Below are 18792 nucleotides of genomic sequence, written 5' to 3'. Positions count from 1 at the left end.
ACTTGCTCCTGAGAGCCCAGGAGGCAGAGTAAGGAAGGGCCCCTTGTGCTAGCCCACGTCACGCCGAGCTCCTCCTCGTTCACTGCCCAAAGGCCTCTGCTTCTGGGGGGCCCAAGAATCTCCACCGAGATGGGCTGAGCTGGGGTCAGGGCCTGGCATGTCCAGGGCACTCCCCTGGGGTACCCAGTCCCTCCCCAACAGATGCCAAGGAAGGGTCTGCAGCCCTCACGGGCCCCACTAGCAGGCTCGCTGCTGGCCTGAGGCCCCTCTTTGGCTGGGTGTACCCCACTTCCCCCGCTCTCTCCCAGTGTTTCTTCCAGTCCTCAGCAGCATCTCAGGAAAATGTCACTTCAGTAAGCTGAGGAGTGCTCAGGAGACTTGGCAAGGCGCTGTCTTCAAGCAGTTAAAGTTTCTTCGATACCCTGCAGAAACCAAAGAAATGCAGAGTTAGCTCCTAGAAGAGGGACAGAAATGCAGGCAACCCCAGACACAAACGTGTGAACCAGACTTTCTTCTGCAGGCATCTGCAGACTCAGGAGATGAGTGGCTACACACACACACATGCATGCACACACACACCCACACACACGCACACACACAATACTACTGCTACTACTGCTGCTGCTACCACCAGCCTTCCCCTGGGTGGTGAGGGCACCAACAGGGCATCAACACCCTGTGGTGGCTTGGGAGGCTTAGCCCTTAGTAACTGTCGCCAGTCCCAGCCCTACTGGCGACCTGGGGAGCACGCTCTCAGGAGGACTGGCGAGCAAGCTGGATGTGTGTGTCTTAAGCTGCTGGCTCCTTGACCCCCTTTCGGGAGGGCCGGACACCCCTCAGTGGGGACTGCTCAGAGCTGGCGTCCTGGGGTAGGTGTGAGAGGAGGGCTGCCTGGGCTGGGGGACGGGTGGGGGTGGCCAAAGCTGAGTCCGCAGGATTTCGCCTTCTCCGGGAGCGAGTGATGAAATATGGGAGCCGGGCAGCCGGTCTGTAACCACCGCGTTGAAGCACTTCCTTGCTCCCCGCCTTCGACGGCCTCACAGATAACCCCGGTAGCCGAGCAGAGCCACACGCGAGTGTCGCCGAACCTCGTCAGCCCCGCCTGCATGGGCTGCTGCAGTGGACGTGGCCCCCGGAGGCTCAGCCGGCACAGCCTTTCCCGTGGCCCCGGCAGCCTCTGCTTGAGATGTGCCGGTCGGACTGCAGGCCGACGAGGCCAGAGCAAGCAGCGGTCCTGCACAGCGGGCGCGAAATGCCCAGGAGGCCGGCGAGGAAGGAGGAGTCGGGGCCCTGCCGGAGGACAGGAGGCAGAGCTGAGCTCCGGGAGGTTTGTGGAAAGGCGAAGCCCTGCCGAGGCCCTCCCCAGGTCGGCGTGGAAGGCTCACGGCCTCTTCCTCCCGTCTCCTGCACTCAGCGGCTGCCCTTGGTCCCGGCGTCTTCTGCTGAGGCGACGGCAGAAGCCTTGTTGCTCAGCTCTCTGAGTAACATCGCAGTTTATTGAGCGTTGTGCGCCATGTGCCCTGGAAGGTGCTTCCTACTCACGACCTCGGTCTTCCCAGCACTCGGCTCTGTGTCTCCACCCGCTTCTGACAGGGGAGGCATCCGCGGCTCCGGGAAGCGACGTGGCTGGCCCAGGGCTGCAGAACCAGATCTCAAGGCAGACGGCATCCCTGGCCGCTCGCCCTCCGGTGCGTCCTCCACACCCCGCGGGCCTAGCCGTTGCTTCTCGTGCTCCTCTCCAGAATGCAGGTGCGCTCTTCTCTATTTGTTACAGCCGCGGGGCTCCTCAGAGCTCGGGGTGGGCCCTAGCCCATCACACAGCTGCACGGCCCTTTCCTCCTTCCAGCTGCCCGCTTCCTGTGAGCCGCACACCCTGGCCGCAGAGGGCTGTTTGTAGCTTCCTAAACCGGCCCTGCTGCCTGTGCCTGCCCCTCCCGTCCTCCATGGCTACGGCGTCTATTCCTACCCACTGCATCCACAGCCCATTTCCTACACCCGGACTGACCTTACGCAGCTGTCCAAGCTCCGTCCAGCCCAGTGTTGCCCTGACATCACAGCAACCCATCTCCTGACGCCCCACGTATGCACAGGCGCTGTGTACCCAGACGCACATGCAGAGACAGTGTTCACACGCCCCAGTGCATGTGCACACACACACACACACACACACACAGACCCACAGATTCATACGTAGCGACACACACGCAGACGCGCGGGACTGCCCCCTTCCTGGGCTCCCGCCGTGCCCTGTCAGTTCCGGCACCGGGCCAGTCTCCTCGGTGGACCCTGCCGCCTTCGCACGTGTGTCTACCCGTGGAATCGAGGCTGCTTGTCCGCAGGCTGTGTGTCCGTCGGCGTGGTGCTCCAGACACGTGAGCTGCGTGTACGAGCAAGGGCGCTGCGTGAACGAGTGACTGAGGAGAGCTTTGGAGTAGGGAACGTGTCACGGTCACTGTGTCCCCTTCTCAGGGCAGTCGTCCAAGCGGGGTGAGCGCAGAGAAATGAAAGGAGGATGAGCAGGGAGCGGAGGGAGAGGGCGCGCGGCAGGGTGAGACTCCGGACTGCGGTGCCGGCGAGGACGCCGGCTGTTCCCGCCACCAGGGGGCGCAGCAGGACGGCAGCCGGGGGTTCAGGCCCAGGTAGCCCTGTCTTGCTTGGAACTCTCCAGAAGTTCGGGGGGCTTCCTCTCCCCGCAGGGTTGGAGAGGCAGCTGGGGTCCGGGGAAGGAGCCCCATCAGGCTGGCCACTTGCAGCAGCAGGCCCAGGGCTGGCCTGGCCTGCTCTTGCCCTGTGGCCCAGGACAGGATCGGGATGCCCCAGGTAAGGCCCACCTGGAGCAGGTAGATGCTGGCAGCTGGGGGCTGTGGCGGGAGCACAGCTGCAGATCTGAGAGGGGGCTGGGATTCCTGCACCCACTGCATCACGAGCCCGGGGTGGTGGGGGGCTCACAGCTCCGGCTCTGTGCTTCTCCTCCTCACCCCTTGCCAGTCAAGGCCAGCCCCATCCCCAAGGAGCCAGGAGCCTTGCGCTCGCTGCCAGTACCCATGCCAGGCCTGGGACACCGATGGGCAAGACGTGGCCCCACCCCCCGCAGTTCCCCTTTGGTGGAAAAAGTGGGGACCCTGTCAGCGCTTACAGCCGCCGGCTCTGGGGCCCAGAGGCGTGGACGTGGTCCTCCTCAGCCCCTCACTAGCTGTGTGACCTCGTGCGGTCCTTGCCCCCGTCTCTGCCTCGGAGTCCCCGCTGGGAGGGTTGTTAAACCGTCAGATAAGTTCACCCACAAAGGCCCCTTACAGCAGTGCCTGTCGGCGAGCGGACATTCGCTACTGTGACATTCCTCGCTGTGATCACCACAGATTCTGCCCCGCAGCCCTTCCCGGCTCGCGTCGGGGGTGGACATGAGACCGGCCACACTAGTGCCCTAGCCCTCCTGCAGCCACTCCCGCGTTAGTCTCCGGCACTCTCTGGCAGGTGACGTGGGGCCTGGGGAAGCATGGTGAGCGCCCTGGTCTCAGGAGGCTGTCAGGAGAGGAAGGAAGCAAAGCCAGCAGGTCCAGAGGGAGCAAGGCCCGGGGGTGCACATGCCCAGGAAAGGCTGTAGAGACCAGGGGGTGCACACAAGGAGGGCAGGGGTGCGGTTCTCCATGCCCCACCCCACCTCCCAGGGGACCCAGGGCTGTGCGGCCACCCTGCCGAACAGGGTCACCCGGGACTTCCGTCTACACTAGATGCCTCCTGGGACTTGTGTTCTGAAGAGTTCGGAGCGTGTGGCTTTTGCCTGCATTCTCCCCTGTGAACAGGTTCGCGAGGGGCCGGGATGAACAGTGAGTGAGAGAACTGTGGGTGGCCGGCAGCAGGGAGAGGAGAAGCAGGCCCGGCGCCCCAGGGGGAGCCAGAGCCTGAGGTACTGTTCCACCGAGGCTGGGCCTCCTTGGGCCGCTGCCCCCGGTGGGCGCTGGGCTGCTGTGAGGACAGCCTGCTGAGTGCTGGGTGCTGTCTCTGGGAGCGGCCTGTTGGCTCCCAAATCTGCCCCTCTTCGTCTTTCTTCCCATCTAAGGCTTGGGCTCTGCCCCCAAGTCAGGGCTGCAGAGCCCCGCAGACGTGGCTGCACATCATCTTCTCTGTGGAGATGCTGGAGGTGGAGGCTGACCTCTGCCAGGGGCCATCTCTCTGGATCCTCGTGTCGGCCCCTGGTGACCACAGGGCCTTGGTTCCAGCACCTCCACAGTACCAACACCTGAGGATGCCCAGGTCCCTTAAGCACAATGGCACAGGAATTATATTAACTGCGTAGAACCTACGCACATCCTTGTGTACACATTCAAACCATCTCTAGATTACACACAATGCTTAATGTAAACACCACATAAGCAGTTGTTATCCTGTATTGTTTAGGAAATAATAACAAGAAAAAGAGGCTGCTCACATTCAGTACAGATGCATCTTTTTCAAATTAGGTATTTTTAAAAAAAATATGGTAGGCCCTCTGTACCCATGGCCGCTGGGTTCATGGATTCAATCAACCACTGAGCAAAAACTTTTTAAAAAATTTCACCTGAACATGGGCAGACTTTTTCCTTGTCATTATCCCCTAAAAAACACAGGGCACCAACTCTTTCTGTCACATTTAGCCTGTATTCGGTGTCCTACGTACCACAGAGAGGACTGGGAAGATATAGGCAGGTTGTATGCAGGAGTTACGGAGGCCGCTGTGAATAAAGGTTTGGGCATCCGCTCAGTGGGACTCCTGAGACATGACTGGGCCCTGGCCGGGGCAGATAAAGGGCCCAGGCCAAGGCCTTGCTGGCAGTAACTCTCGGCAGTGTGTGCAATGCCGTGGGAGTGTCTCTGCCCGCGCCTCACCTCTTTAAGCCCGTCACGCTTTTATTCAGCCAGTTCATGTCCCGGGCAGGGCCCGGTCCCCGGTGTCTCCACTGACCGAGCGCTCGTGGAAGGAGGAGGATCGCGTCCCCGTCCCTGGTCTGTGTGTCCCCTGCAGGCCCCAGCAGAGTGACCTGTGTCTCTGTGGCCGAGAATCTTCCACCCACAGTCCTGCCTGAGCCCCGGCAATTTTCTCTGGCAGCTCCCACGTTCCGGACTAACTTTAGGGTTGGTTTCCAGCTGTGGTTGGATTTTTCTGTTTGAAAATATTTTAAGCAGCTGGTGGGGAAGGGGTGGAGAGGTGGGGGAGAATAACAAATACGCTTGTGAAAGGAAGCCTGTCCCCACGGCTTGGAGCACTGCTGCCCACAGCTTGGTCTGCGGGCCGTGCCAGGGGAGCTACCGGGTGGCTGGGGCAGGGAAGGGGCACTCCGGGGCCTCACAGGCCGAGGGGGGCTCTGTGCCCCTCACAGTCACCTCTTGGGCTGCTTCGCACTCTGTGCTCTGCTCAGATTCTGAGGGTGCCCGAGTAAACATACAGGACGGAGCTAGGTTTGCAGCAGGCAGGACTGAGCTCAGACGCAGGCAGGAGCTTCCTAACGTCGGTACCGCTCCCTGCAGTCCACCTCGGTTTCACCCAAGACCCTGTCTTCTCTAGAACTCAGCTTCCTCCTCCGCTCTGACCGCGGAAGGCCGCAGGCAGCCCTGCCCGCCCAGGGACTCCTCATTCACCCAGCAGCTCTCACTTCCCTCAGCCTCTTCCACTACCCCTGCCCCCGCTCCCCAGCTCTCCTCCGTTTCCTCTTTCCCCTCAGCCCGGCTCTGCCTCCGGGCCCTCGGGCTGCAGGGCTCCGGGGAAGTCTTCTCTTCAGCCGCCTTCCCGGGACAGGCCTCCCGAGCAGGCCCCACCAGCCGCCCACGCGTGGAAGGCAGGCTCCTGCTGCCCCCGGCTGCCCGGGAGGGTTGTGGACACGGACTCGGAGCACCCTGGACAGCGGGGAAGCTAAATCCCAGAGTCAAGACAGAAGCGGAGTCAGAGAGAGGCAGGGAGAAGCCCGGCGGGGGAGGGCGGAGTGCACGGTCACCAGGCACTGCCTGGGCTGGACGGACGGACGGACGGACATTCCTGTGGCCTCAGATGGCAGGGCTGCCTGGAGCCAGTGGGGGGCTCAGCATGGGGTCGCAGGCCTGGGTGGCAGAGAGCCCGCCCTCCTTGTCCTGCCTCCTCCTGGGGGCTCCCTCCACCTTGCTGTGGGGAGGCTGAGCAGCCAGAGCAAGCATTTGGGGTGAGGCCACTGAGCAGACCTGGCTTTGGGGGTCTTGAAAGATGCAGGCAGCGGAGCGTTCCCTGGAGTCTGGGGGAGCCCGCAGCGGTGGGGTGAAAGGTGGAATATAGGAGCTGAGAACGCCTGGGTCCTTTTCCAGGGTTCCTGACAAGCAAAAGAAGGTGTGAGCCTGAGGACCAAGGCCACACAGTGGGAGAAAACGGGGTGGTGGTGGGTGTAGCAGAGGGGCTGCTTGGGGTGCAGGCAGCTTGGTGTGCATAAGGATGACTCCGACTCCAGCCAGGAAGTTGGGGCGGGAAGACGGGCCTGTCGTCCTCAGCAGTCTGCGGCACAAGGGCCTGGGAAGGCGAAGCTGTTCTGGGTGTACGGACGGCCTTCTTTAAGAATGTCCCCAGGTGATCCGCACCCCGCAGGCGCCTCTGCCCTGCGAGGCATCCCCGGCAAGGAAGCAGCACTGGCCTGCGTTATAACTGAGTCTGTACGCAGTGGGTCCTGGCCACGCAGCTAACGCAGGCCGCAGTGCTACTGCTGTCCACCCGCTTCCGTCTCCTGAGAAACCGGGCAAGAGTGAGAGTCCCAGAGGCTACAGAGACTGGATTCCGTGCTTCCCGACGCTACCTCATATCTAAACCGAGCATGACGTTTTCCAAGGTGTGTGCCTTCTCTGCTCTCATTGTGAAATAGAACACACATGCGTTAAATATGTATACATATAGTTTAATAAATAGTTACAAATCAAACGCCCGTGTTTCCACTGCCCAGGGCAAGGTAGGTATTACCAGCATCCCAGAAACCCTTGGGTGTTCTCCTGGTCCCAACCCCACTGTCCCCACCTGGAGGAAGCAGGGATCCTGACTTTCGTGATCTCACTTCCTTGTTTACCTTCCAAAGCTTTTAGAGTTCCTTAGATATGATCACCTTTGAGTTTCACAATAGTCTTATTATTCCCATCTCACAGATGAGGAGACTGAGGCTTGGAAAGGTTAAAATAACTCGTCCAAGCCCAGCCAATGACCAAATGCCAGAACAGGATCATAGTTTGGCTTGGCTGATGTCCTAGGGTGGTTCCTCGGTCAAACCAGAGTTCACAGGAAATCCGAGGATAACCTCAGCCCTGGAGACAGACACTCCAGTGCCCCAAAAAGGGAAAAACCATCTTCATGGTTAGGCCAGTGCCTCCCACCAGGAACTGCCCGCTCTCCTAGCGCCCACGGGCCTGCTTTGTGAGTACCTGGCGGAGGTACTGGAGGTCCAGGGAGGAGACACTGGGCTCGTCCACATGGGACAAGTGCCCGAGAGAGCTGAGAGCCTGAGGGCACACAAGCCAAGGGAGCGGGCCTGAGCTAGGGTCGCCCGCGTTTTGCCTCTTTAGCCGGTGTGCCCCCTGGGGGCCGGGTGCGCTTGGTGCGCTTGGTGTGCGTGTGTGCGTGCATGTGTGTGTGTGTGTGCGCGCGCGCACGTGCGCACATGCACACGGCACTGTCCATAGGCTTGTTCTGAGCCCTCCCCCACCCTCGCCTCTTGCTCTCGTTAGCTATAAAACTATATAGGCTTGTTATGAAAGGTCATAGGATAAAAGGTCAAGCTGAGGCCCGGCCTGGGCAACTCAGTGACTTAGGGAGACCCCGTCTCAGAATAAAGAAGGAGATGGGCTGGGAAGGTAGCTCACTGCGAGGCCCCGCGTCCAGTCCCCAGGTCAAAGCAGGCCTCTGTTCTCCGACTCTGACCAACAGTTCAGCATCTGTCCTCCTATACTTCTTCCTAAGCACGTTCGGATATGCAGCTGCTTACATTCTCTAGGTACACAAATGCAAACGCAGTCCTGTGAAGTTTACTTCTGACAAAACGGTATCAGAACCCACATGTTACTTTCCAACTTGCTTTTTCACTTCGCGACCCGGTCTTCCTCCCCATCAGCAGGGGCAGCTTTCTGGCACTCTGTGTGTGTGGATAGATGTGCGTGTGTGTGTTGCTCTGCAGAAACCGGGGCATCGCGCGTGCTAGGCCGGTGCTCTGCTAACCGGGCAGCGTGCCCAGCCGCTTCATTCCCTTCGAACAGCTGCGGAGCGCTCCGTGCAGCGGCACATCGCGTGTCTGACGGGTGGCCTCACCCGCTCGGCCTCCCCGAAGCGAGGGCAGGGGACAGGGCCGGGAGGAGGGCGAGGAGCCTGGCTCCAGTGTCAGCCCCACCCCCGCGGCAGCCTAGTCCAGCTGCCCTTTGACCTCCTGCGAAAGAATTTCAGCCCTCTGCCCCTCACTGCCCGAAACACCTCCACCCACGCAAAGTCCACCCGCATTCACCTGTCCTCCGTCTTCCGTCCCCCTTGTCCCTCCTGGTCCCGGGACGCACAGCGCTGCGGACTTCCTTCCAGCGCCCCCTGCCGCCCAGCTCCAGACCTCTCGGCGGTCTGAGGTCGGAACCGGGAGGAATCGGAGGGGCTGTGCCCGCGCCTCCAGCAGGGCCCGCGGCAGGCGCCCTGCGGATGGTGAGCTGGCACTGCCCAGGCCCGGCGGCAGTTTCCTGCTTCCCAGAGGGCACCGGCGATGGGACCGTGCCAGCCAGGCACGGCGCCCCCCCCTGCACCAGTGTCATGGAAAATCTGAAGCCTTGATCTTTGTCCTTGGTTGTCCCTCCCCGATTTTTATAACTGGAAACTTTCGGCGTCTTTGTTCCGATCAGCTCGAGGGGGAGGCCTTGCGGTGGTGGAGGGGCGGTGGCCGAGTCAGCCGCTGGGGTGGGAGCTCGCACTTCCTCAGGTGAGCTGACCCCTCCGCACGTGGGGCTGGGGAGGGGTGGGCGACCCTGGCTGTCCTTCCCCGCTGGCCCCGGCTGACCCCCACTTGTCTGGGCGCAGATCCTCTCCTTGCAGACACATCCAGGTCCTCGAGCACTTCCCAGCCCCTCTCCCTCCTCAGGGTAGCCCCCGCCCACCTCTGAAGGACTAGAAGTTCGGCTGAGAAGCCACTCGGTGTGGCTGCCCCTCTCCTGCACGGCCGCCTGGGCACCCCCTCCCCGGCTTCCTCCCTCAGGCCAGAGTTCACGGAAACTTCTCAGGTCAGTGACTCTCACCTTCCTTTCCCGCTTGGGAGAGGCGACCAGGGCCCCCTTCCCTGGCGCGGCACTGCATAGCCCTGCTGTTCTTGGGCAGGGGAGAGGACGGGCCTGGGGCTGAGCCCACAGCAGGTCTGGTTGCCCTGGCACCAAGCGTTGGAGAGAGATTTGTGCCTCATCCGCACGACCTTACAGACCCGAGAGCTGGAGGGAAGCCGGAGAGGGTCGCAGAGCCCAGCTCAGGCGCGGAAGGCTGTGGTGCTGAGGCAGACAGGAAAAGGCCTGATCTTCATCCCGCAGCTTTTGCATCGAAGACCAGCCACTCACTCCCCTGACTCACAGCTACACTTAATGTTTGATTGACTGCAGGAGCAGAGATTGAGCCCAGGGACTTCACACTGAGGTACACCCCCAGTTTTTTTTTCCTATAATTTTGATTTTGATACAGGCTCTTGCTAAGTTGCTGAGTTTTTCCAGGTTTGGTTCAAACTTGAGATCCTCCTGCCTCAGCCTCCCAGAGTACTTGGATTACAAGCTTGTGCTACCATGCCTGGGTCTCAGACTAGCATTTCCAGCACAGAACTTGTGATCTGAGGGGTGTGTGTGTGTGTGATTATGATGAGGTGTGGCTTCTAGCCTTCAGAACTCATGAGAGAGAGGCCTGAGAGGCTGGCATGGCAGAGGCCTGCTTCCTGGGTTGGAGGTAAGCTGACGCTGGCACAGGCAGGTGGGGTGGGGGTGGGGCTGAGGAATAGGGACACTGTCCCTGGATTCCCCCGTGCAGGCCTTCTCTGCATGGCTGGTGCCCAGAGGAACCCTGCTCTGTCCATCTGTCCATCTGTCCATCTGTCCATCTGTCCATCCAAGTGGTGGTTCCCGCTGCAGTCAAGCAGACAGTGGCTGGCGCAGAGGCTGAGGAACTTGCCACGCTGGTGACTTTCCTTGGCCATGATCTGCCCAGAGAAACCACGGCCCCCGTCCGTGGAAGCTGGGGCGGGAAGAGCCGGGCCGGGCCCTGCAGGCCAGGCTCCCGCACCCCACATCCGATCCACCCCGCTGCCCAAGCGGCACGGGTTATTTTTGTCCCCCCATGCTGCCGACGCCTTTGCCCCACTCTCCAGAGTTACTCAGTGACCAGTGTTGGTTTTCTATTTCCAGAGCAAAGCAGCTGTTCCCTCCCTCCCTGCGTGGCTTCCCTGCTGCTTCTGTCGGTCAGGTGGTGCAGGGTCGGTCCAAGGCAGGGGAGAAGGAGCACCTAGGGGGGAGGGCAGCACGCGCTCTGCTCTGCACCTCCGCCTTCCGGTGACCTCCCAGCCCATCCCCGTGGCCGGCACGCGCTCCCTCTTGGCTTCCGAGCGTCTCACCCCAGGGCCTCGCCTTCCGCCACCGCTGCTCCCTGCGCCCCTTCTTTCCTCTGCCCGCCCCTCTGAATCCGCCCCCCCACCGGCACTGATGCTTTTAAACGTCAGCGAAGCTGTGACACTCTTTCTGCTGAGGCCTTTCAATGGGCCTGTGTCGCTGGTTCAGAACACCGGCATGGGCTGTGGGGCCCTAGCTTTGTCTGCGCTTTCCGTATTTCCCAGCCTCACCGGTGCCCCTTCCCACGGCCGGGTGCGTGGGTCTCTCACTTCCTGATAGTTCCAGCTCTTCCCCTCGAGCTACGCTCCAAGCTCCCCTCCCACGCCAGCCCCATTCCCGCCGTCGTGCTCATGGGGCTGAATTTCCCTCACTCCCCTCCCAGCCAGCCGCCCCTATTTCCACTTCAGCCCTCCGTCTGTTTCCCTAATGCCCTGGTGACAGTCATCATACCTTTACCCGTTTGTTTACTTCTCCTTCGCCATTCACCCCGGAACGTGAGCTCCATGCGGCAGGGACAACGTGTGACCTCTGCACTGTTACGGAAGCGCAGATGCTGCCGGAGGGCTGAGCACTTGGCTGACGGGGAGGGAAAATCGTGCAGAGCCTCCGGAGACACGGGGAGCAGAGCAGCCCAAGCCTCGCTCCGCCCGGGCACCTCCGGGATGAGCCTGGCCCGAGAGGTGAGGCCAAGAGCGAGCTCTGAGAGACGCAGGTGGGGCGGGGATGGGGACTGGGTCCCCGCCCGGCGGCTGGTTGCTCCTCCGGGAGCTTCGACTCGCGCAACGCAGAGCGAGGCTTGGCCCTGTCCCCCAGCGCTCAGGACCCGAGCATGCGACACGATTCCATCCCAGAAGCAAACCCTCCCCAGCACCCACTGGCCCCGGACACGAAGCTGGGTGCATTCTGGGGTTTATCTCATCTAACTCCCACCAACAAGCCCACAAGGAAGGAATTACCACTACCACTCCTCAGCGAGGAAGCAGATGCCCTGATGGTCCTGCAACGTAAGAAAGGTCAGGCCTGAGGTGAGCGGAGGAGCGGGCTGGAAGGCCCTCGCGGAGGACTGCAACTGTCCCAGCCAGGCGAGAGTCTGGCGGGGCCGGAGCAGGCGCGTGTGGGGAGGAGGCTCCAGACACCCCAGTGCCACCCCGCGACAAACTCCTTACCGCCTCTTCTCACCCGACCCGCTGCGCGGCCTGGACGCACGGCAGCACAAGCCATCAGCACGCACCCCGTCTGCGTCTCCTGGTGACAGCAAACGTGCTCCAGCGACCTTAGTGCTGCGGAGGCTCCTAAGCCCTGGGGATGGCGTGGGAAGGCGGGCTGGTGAAGTGGCAGCCCCACCTTGGCAGCCCTCCCACCCTAAGGCCCTGGCCCGTCTAACTCTGGCTGGGCCCACTCGCCACTGCTTGCAAATGCCGCAAATTAGGGTGAGCTTCCAGAGGTCACCCTCGCCCCCTCCTCCCTCCGGGAAGGCCCGGCCTTTCTCCCCTGTTGGCAGGTGGGCTGCCCTGGGCCTCGGCAGTCTCCGGGGAGGAAGGGCTGACGACCCCTCTCGTTCACTCTCCTCAGTGCTCCATTCCGAAGAAGAGAACTCCAGTCCAGCGCTGTCCCTCTAGCGGCACATGTGGCAAGTTGCTAAGAACCCAGGTGCCTTCGGAAGTCGCTGTTCAACTAATTCTTTTTCCGTCTCCCAATCCCCGTAGCTCCATCTCTGTGTTTTCCTTCCTGTGTCCACGCTGTTTCCCATCTGATTCACTTCCAAGCAGACGCAGTTTGGGGGTGGGGCCTCCCTTCCACGGGCCCCATGGGACTGACAAGGGAGAGGCCCCCCTTCGGCTCCAGCACTCAGTGAATCTGAGCATACATTTTAGACTCATTGATATGCTCTCCTAATCCCAAGGAGTCCAGTTCCCAGCTACGTGGACACCCACACACACAGTTACAGCACACTTACACACACACACACACTGTCTCCCAGACGGACACATCCTTCACACACGTACACCCGCACCAAGACCTGTCATCCACAGAAGCAGGGACTTGCATCCAGAGTGACAGGAAGAAACACAATCCCTTTCTCACCCCAACCATCACCAGAGATATCTGCGGGAATCTTGCGTTTTCTTCCATTTGTTAGATGATTGTGCATCCGTATTACCTCACCTCAGCACACCTGAATCACATGTCCGTGCAGATGTTGGGGGTGTGTTCACACTTACGTGAGCATTTTTCCCCTTCATAGAACATGAATGAAACAGTGATTCGGCAGGTATCTGGTTAATTTTATAAATACAGACAGCCAAACCAGAATATTTAGGTCCAAAAACCTACCACTGCTTTGAGTCATGGGGTTTGGCCATCTATACTTAACCAATTAACCAGCAAATTGCCAAGGTCATGCGTGTGTGCTGGGCAGGCACACTTTCAGGGTGGCCCGCACACTTGCGGATACGTAGGTATCTCCCACACCTCGTTATTAAGTGTATTTTCCTACGTATTATTATACCTAATATATATTTGTAGCCAACCAATTCGTACCTGGCCCAGCTTATCTGGGATTAATCTTCCATACCAGGCTGATTTTCTACAGCTATCTATCATGTGACTGAGCCTTGGGTGTAGCAGTCTGAACAAGCAAGCATGCTTTCACAGACATCCTGCCTCCGTTCTTGTTGTTTTCCATCTTGATAAATACGTCTTCAGATGATGAGGTTTGTTATTAGCTTACATTGCACAGAATTGGTGACGGAAACCAGCTTATAAGCAGGACCCCGAGTAGAAACCACCAAATGGATGCGAAAATATAGAGAGATAGCAAGAGAGCAGGTGTAATGGAAGATTTTTGATGGAATAAAAAAAGATCTGGGGTTTTTCCTCTCAGTTTTACTCGGGATTTGCTTTGAACATTTGTCCATATCAGCGTTTGTGCCGTGACAGAGTAGGCTCTGTGTTTTTGAGAAGTCTCCTCTAGCTCTGAAATACTGGGACGCCCCGCAAGCATCACTGAACTAGACCAACAGGTGCTGGTGAACAGTGATCTGACACGGTAGCAACAGCGCTTCTCAAACTTCAGTGTGCGTGCAAAGTGGGAGTTGCCTGGAATCTTGTTAAAGTGCAGATTCTGGTTCACTAGCTCTGTATTTGTAAGAAGGTCTCGGTGGACGCTGATATTGCTGGTCCGTGGACCACACATTGAGAAGCAAAAGGAGGCTGAGCAGGAGGATTACAAGTTCGAGCCCAGCCTGGTAACTCAGCAAGAACCTCTCTCAAACATAAAAAGAAAAAGGGCTAGAGATGGAGCTCAATGCAAAGGACCTAGGTTCAAACCTCAGTACTGCACACACACACACACACACACACACACACACACACACACACAAAGCCTACTGGACCTGGAGTTAAAAATCCCAGGTCTGTCCATAGTTTATCTTTGCTGAGCCTCAGTTTCCTCTTCTGCAAAATAAAAACAGTTTTAAATACTTATTCCCAGAGGCTGTTGTGAGGCTCCTAGGACATGACACACTTGAAAGCTCTCTCTATGCTGTATTATCGCCCTCAAACACGTTCGTTAGGTTGCCGGGTTTTGCCTTCAAAGCCTCCCAGGCGGGCCTGCTGACCTGGCAGGCGGGGCTGGTGCAGCGACAGCAGCTCGCATCCTTGCATTCTTCCTGCGGCTCACTCCCTGCAGCAGTTTCTCTGGAAGCTGCTATTGGCAGAGCCAGGAACACCGCGTCTCCCTCCCTCCCGCTGATTGCTAGTCTGTGTGTGTCCTGGCCCTGACCCCAGAGGACACAAGGCTCCCAGTTGTGCTGACATATCCAGGATGCATCCCTCCCTCTTCGCGCTTGTGTCCTCTGCCTTTAGCTCACCACACTCCAAGGGCTAAAGTGGGCAGAAGTCTGCACTGGGCAGTGTGCCCTCTCTGTCCTTCCCCTCAGGGAGCCGGTTCCCTCGCGCCTGCGTCCCTCGTGGTGCCTGTGCCCGGCCCGCTCAGCTGCGCCCATCGAGTCCTGAGTCAGGTCTGGGAGCCTTGGAAGACCTTGAAAAGCCCACACTCTCAGGCCTCAGTGTGCTAACCTGAATACCTTGCCATTTTCAATTCTCCAATGGAAACGTTCAAACCTTGTCGTGTTCCTGCTCTCGCTTCTGATCCTCTTGGTGTGTTTGGGAAAGCTGAAACCAACTCCTTTGATTGTGGAGACCATTGTGAAAATCTTTCAGGCCCAGCTTGTTGGCTGTGCAGAAGCCTGACCACAAAGAGCCATCGTCATCAGCCAGGGATCGTCTTTACCTGCCTGCAGCAACTGTGGTAGGTGAGGTTCGTGTGCGGGACAGGTGCGTTTGGTGTGTCCTGGGCAGTGACTCACTCCCCACCGCACCTCACTGCAACTATAGGAGGGGCGACTGAACTAATGTGTAAGTTAAAAAATTTATTGTGGTAAAAGACGCATTCCCACGATCCCCTCTCAAAACAGTCCCCGTGACCCACTCATCCCATTGGTCTTGCCAATTTCGGGGTAACTGTCTTGCCCTCATCAGTCGTGCCACTGGAGCTCCTCTTGCCACGCTGCGAAGCAGTTCCGAATGCCCTCTTTCCTGAGTGTCTTTAGGAGGTATGACAAAAAATACAGTGAATGCTGCTGCTGAGTGCCATCCAACGGAAAGGCAGATTCATGGAACGTTGTGGTGGGTCCCCGTCCATTTTATTCACCAGATCTGGAGCTGTGCAACTTTTGGCTTTTCCCCAGAGTCAAACTTGACCATGAAAGGTAAACATTTTGAGTTGATACAGGACATTGAGACAGCCATGAGGGGTGTAACTAAAGACATGAAAGAAGACGTCCAGGGTTGCTTCGGGAAGTGACATGAACAAGGGCTAAGTCTTTTTAAAGCAAGGGGAAGTACTTTGAGGGAAGTGAATGACAACATGTCTTCTACTGTAATGTTTTTTTTTTAAATTAAGTACCACTGTATTTTTTATCCCACCTTGTAACTCTGTCCTTTTCTCTTTTATTCAGTGAGTCTCATCTAAGAAAATGAGAAGAAAATTATAATCTTGATTTGCTAAGATTATTATTTTTTAAGTATTCCTCAGCTTCAGTCCTTTACTTACCATTGGTAACAAATAGTACTATGTAATACACTGTTGAGAAATTCTATAGAGGTGTACCAGGCCTACCTGACTTCTTATATTTTTTATTTCTAAAGAAGATAGATGGAAATATTCCAATCTAATTGTTCATTGATTTCTCTTTATAAATCTGTTGGCTTTTTGCTTCATCTATTTTAAGACTATATTGCTGGGTGCATGCAGATTTAGTATTACTGTATCTTCCTGGTGTGATATCCTTAGGTGATGATCATTTTTATCTCCATAATGCCTGTGGGTTTTTTTAAGGGGGAGCATGTTGTTTTGTTTTGTTTTTTTGTTTTTGCTTTACACTCTTTTGGTCTTTTATTAATATTGTTAATAATACCAACTATTTTTATATCATTTTTCCCTCTTTCTCTCTCTCTTTCTCTCTCTCTCTCTCTCTCTCTCTCTCTCTCTCTCTCTCTCTCTCTCTCTCTCCCATTTTAAGGATTGAACACCCAGGGCCTTTGCTCTGAGTTATATTCCCAGCCCTTTTCTGAGGCAGGGTCTAGCTAGATAACTAAGTTGCCTAGGCTAGGCTCAAACTTGAAATCCTCCTTCCTCAGCCTGAGATTGCAGGTGTGCACCACTGTACCTGGCTTATATTATTACACTTCCAACATTGTTTTGCTATTCTGAATTATGAATAGACTTTTTGAAAAATTTGAGAATCTCTGTCTTTTAGTAGATGCATTATATCCATTAGCCTTATATACATTTACTGATTTTGGTATTTCCAAGTTTTAAGCAGGCCATATCCAGAGGCGCTGAGGATGTCGTTGCCTTCCCCACCATCCCCATGAAAATTCTCATAAATTATTCTCTCACAGTTCTCCTGAGTCTTGGCCTTACTTTCCACTTAAAGTGCAGTCCTCCACCTGCTACTTAGGTTTGTCATCCCTGGATCTATCCCCTGTGCTTCTGCCCGCCGCTTCTGGGCTCATACAATCCACATGACAGTGTTACCTAGATATGCGTTTCCTTTAGCAGGTGAGAGGAACGCACAAGGAACCAACTTGGTTCAGTCCTCAACACAGCAAGCCCCACCAGCATCTCCAAATCGGAGCAAACTCTGCTCTCTGAGGATGTGTCCACCCGGATCTTCCCCGTCCTATGACGCTGTGTTTTTGTACTTCCTCCTGTCTCCTGGTTCCTTCCCAGTACTTCCTCCTTGTATGCATGGCAGACACATGTATACATACATACACGTAACTGCATCCACAGATTGCTAGACTGGCTGCAGGATGAGCTGGCTATGGAGGAATTCACTCTAAAAAGTCCTATTGGCAGGAATGTCCCTGCTTTTTTCTTGAAGCTTTGGAGTAGGAGTAGGGAAGGGAAGTATAGAGAGATGCACTGATCAGGAGACCAACAGTGTTATTGGGGGAGATTGAAGAAGTACCAGTTGTTACTCTGCTGTGAGTCCTGTGTTTTCTGCCCACGACAAGGTTGGCCTTGAAGTCTCCATCGGAGTGAGCTGGGCTTGACAGAGGAGGCAGAATCATTTCTGAAATTCCTACTCTCATGGCTTCTAAGCACCATGGAGACCATATAAGTGCAGTCTGGAGAAGGCTGAGGCATAAAGCCCTAGAAGGCAGGAGATAAGGGCTCTGCCATGCACATGCAATCAGGAGATGAAATGTGGGTTCCATTTTCAAAAAAGTCTCGTGAGTCCAAGTAAGTGAAAAAGCACATTACGTATTCCTAATGCTGATGTATCTTCTGGCCTTGCAAGAAGGGGTGGTCTTAGGGCCTGATCAGGTAAGTCCCCAGTGAAGTACAAGGACCCAGGGAGAGGTGGGAGTGAGCTGGGGGATGAGATGGGAAGGACACTGTTCACTAGGGCCATCACTATGCCAACTTTCATTAAACTGGCAGCCACTGCAGCTCATCGAGACTCTCCTCAGGGGCAAGGTGGCTCGTGTTTCTTGAAAGCCTTCCAGTTGGTGGAAAATGACAGAAGTGACCAAGTTTTCTTGGTAACAAGAGGGTTCTTCAAAACCAGATCCTTTGTTCCAACTACCCCATTAAAAATGTATGTCCACATACTCCAATAAATTGGAGAATTCAGAAGAAATGGGTAGATTTCTAGACACACATGAATTGCCATAACTGAACCAAAAAGATTTAAAAACCCTGAATAACCCGATAACGGGCAATGAAATTAAGTAAAAATAAAAAACATACCAAGTAAGCCCAGGTCCCAATGGAGTCGCTGTTAAATTCTACACAACTTCAGGGAAAGAGTCAGATGTGGTATGCATGCCTATAATCCCAGCACTCAGGAGGCTGAGGCAGGAGGAATGCCATGAGTTTGAGGCCAGCCTGGTCTATACAGAGAGTTCAAGCCCAGCCTGCACTACTTAGCAAGACCCTGTCTCAAAAACAACAAAACAAAACAAAACAACAACAACAAAACTTTAGGGAAGTTCTAACGCTAATACTTGTCAAACTCTTCAATGAAATTGAAAGGGAAGGAGTTCTTCCAATGCCATTTCTGAAAGCTAGCATTATCTTGATTTTAAAACTAGACAAAGCTCCAACCAAATAAGAGAACTAAAGGCCAATCTCTTTAGCAAACATAGATGCAAAAATCCTCAACAAGATACTGACAAACAGAATGCAACAAATCATCAAAAAGATCATATATCATGACCAAATAGTCTTCATCCCAGGGATGCAAGGATGGTTCAATATATAAATCACTAAATGTGATACATCACATAAACAGAAGCAAGGACAAAAACCACATGATCATTTTAATCGATGCAGAAAAGAACTTTGATCAAATCCAATATCCATGCATCATAAAACCCCACTACCATTATCTTAGACAGGGAAAAGCTGAAAGCTGAGGAACAAGACAAGGATATCAACTGTCATCCTCCTGTTCAACTCAGGATTTGACACATTGGCCAGAGAGTCAGTCAAGGGAAAGCAGTGAAACGGGAATGAATAGGAAAGGAAAAAGTCAAATTATTATTTGCAGATAACATGATCCTTTACATGGAAAACCCAAAATATCCACCAAAACACTCTTACAATTAATAACCAAATTCAGCAATATAGCAGGATCC

At 55.8% G+C, this 18792-nt stretch overlaps 1 protein-coding gene and 1 long non-coding RNA gene across 9 annotated transcripts; one reads left to right on the top strand and one right to left on the bottom strand.

Annotated features, from left to right (window-relative positions):
- Window positions 1-344: 344 nt before the first annotated feature.
- Window positions 345-8541, bottom strand: LOC106146882. Its single transcript, XR_001231499.1, has 3 exons — window positions 8469-8541; window positions 2302-7963; window positions 345-422 (listed from the first exon to the last, which is right to left on the bottom strand). It is a non-coding gene; the product is annotated as an uncharacterized LOC106146882 (long non-coding RNA).
- Window positions 8542-8831: 290 nt separating this feature from the next.
- On the top strand, window positions 8832-15596 carry LOC102022409. 8 transcript variants are annotated; one of them, XR_001231498.1, is made up of 7 exons: window positions 8832-8924; window positions 9084-9222; window positions 9520-9622; window positions 11129-11258; window positions 11551-11603; window positions 11790-12008; window positions 12151-14064. XR_001231498.1 is itself a non-coding variant. In XM_013505701.1 (3 exons), exons 1-3 carry the CDS (start codon window positions 10929-10931, stop codon window positions 14830-14832), a joined length of 438 nt encoding a protein of 145 aa, XP_013361155.1. In that variant the 5' UTR covers window positions 9703-10928; the 3' UTR covers window positions 14833-15596. The 8 variants fall into 8 exon arrangements, 2 of the variants coding, with proteins under 2 accessions (XP_013361155.1, XP_005406683.1); XR_001231497.1 differs by having other exon boundaries at window positions 11516-11603; XR_264239.2 differs by having other exon boundaries at window positions 11392-11591.
- The last annotated feature ends 3196 nt before the right edge of the window (window positions 15597-18792 follow it).

This window comes from Chinchilla lanigera, unplaced genomic scaffold (assembly GCF_000276665.1).
Source record: "Chinchilla lanigera isolate Chin_1 unplaced genomic scaffold, ChiLan1.0 scaffold00099, whole genome shotgun sequence".
Classification (NCBI taxonomy): domain Eukaryota; kingdom Metazoa; phylum Chordata; class Mammalia; order Rodentia; family Chinchillidae; genus Chinchilla; species Chinchilla lanigera.
The sequence above is the reverse complement of the archived record's forward strand: the minus strand, read 5'-3'. Positions and strand labels throughout refer to the sequence as shown.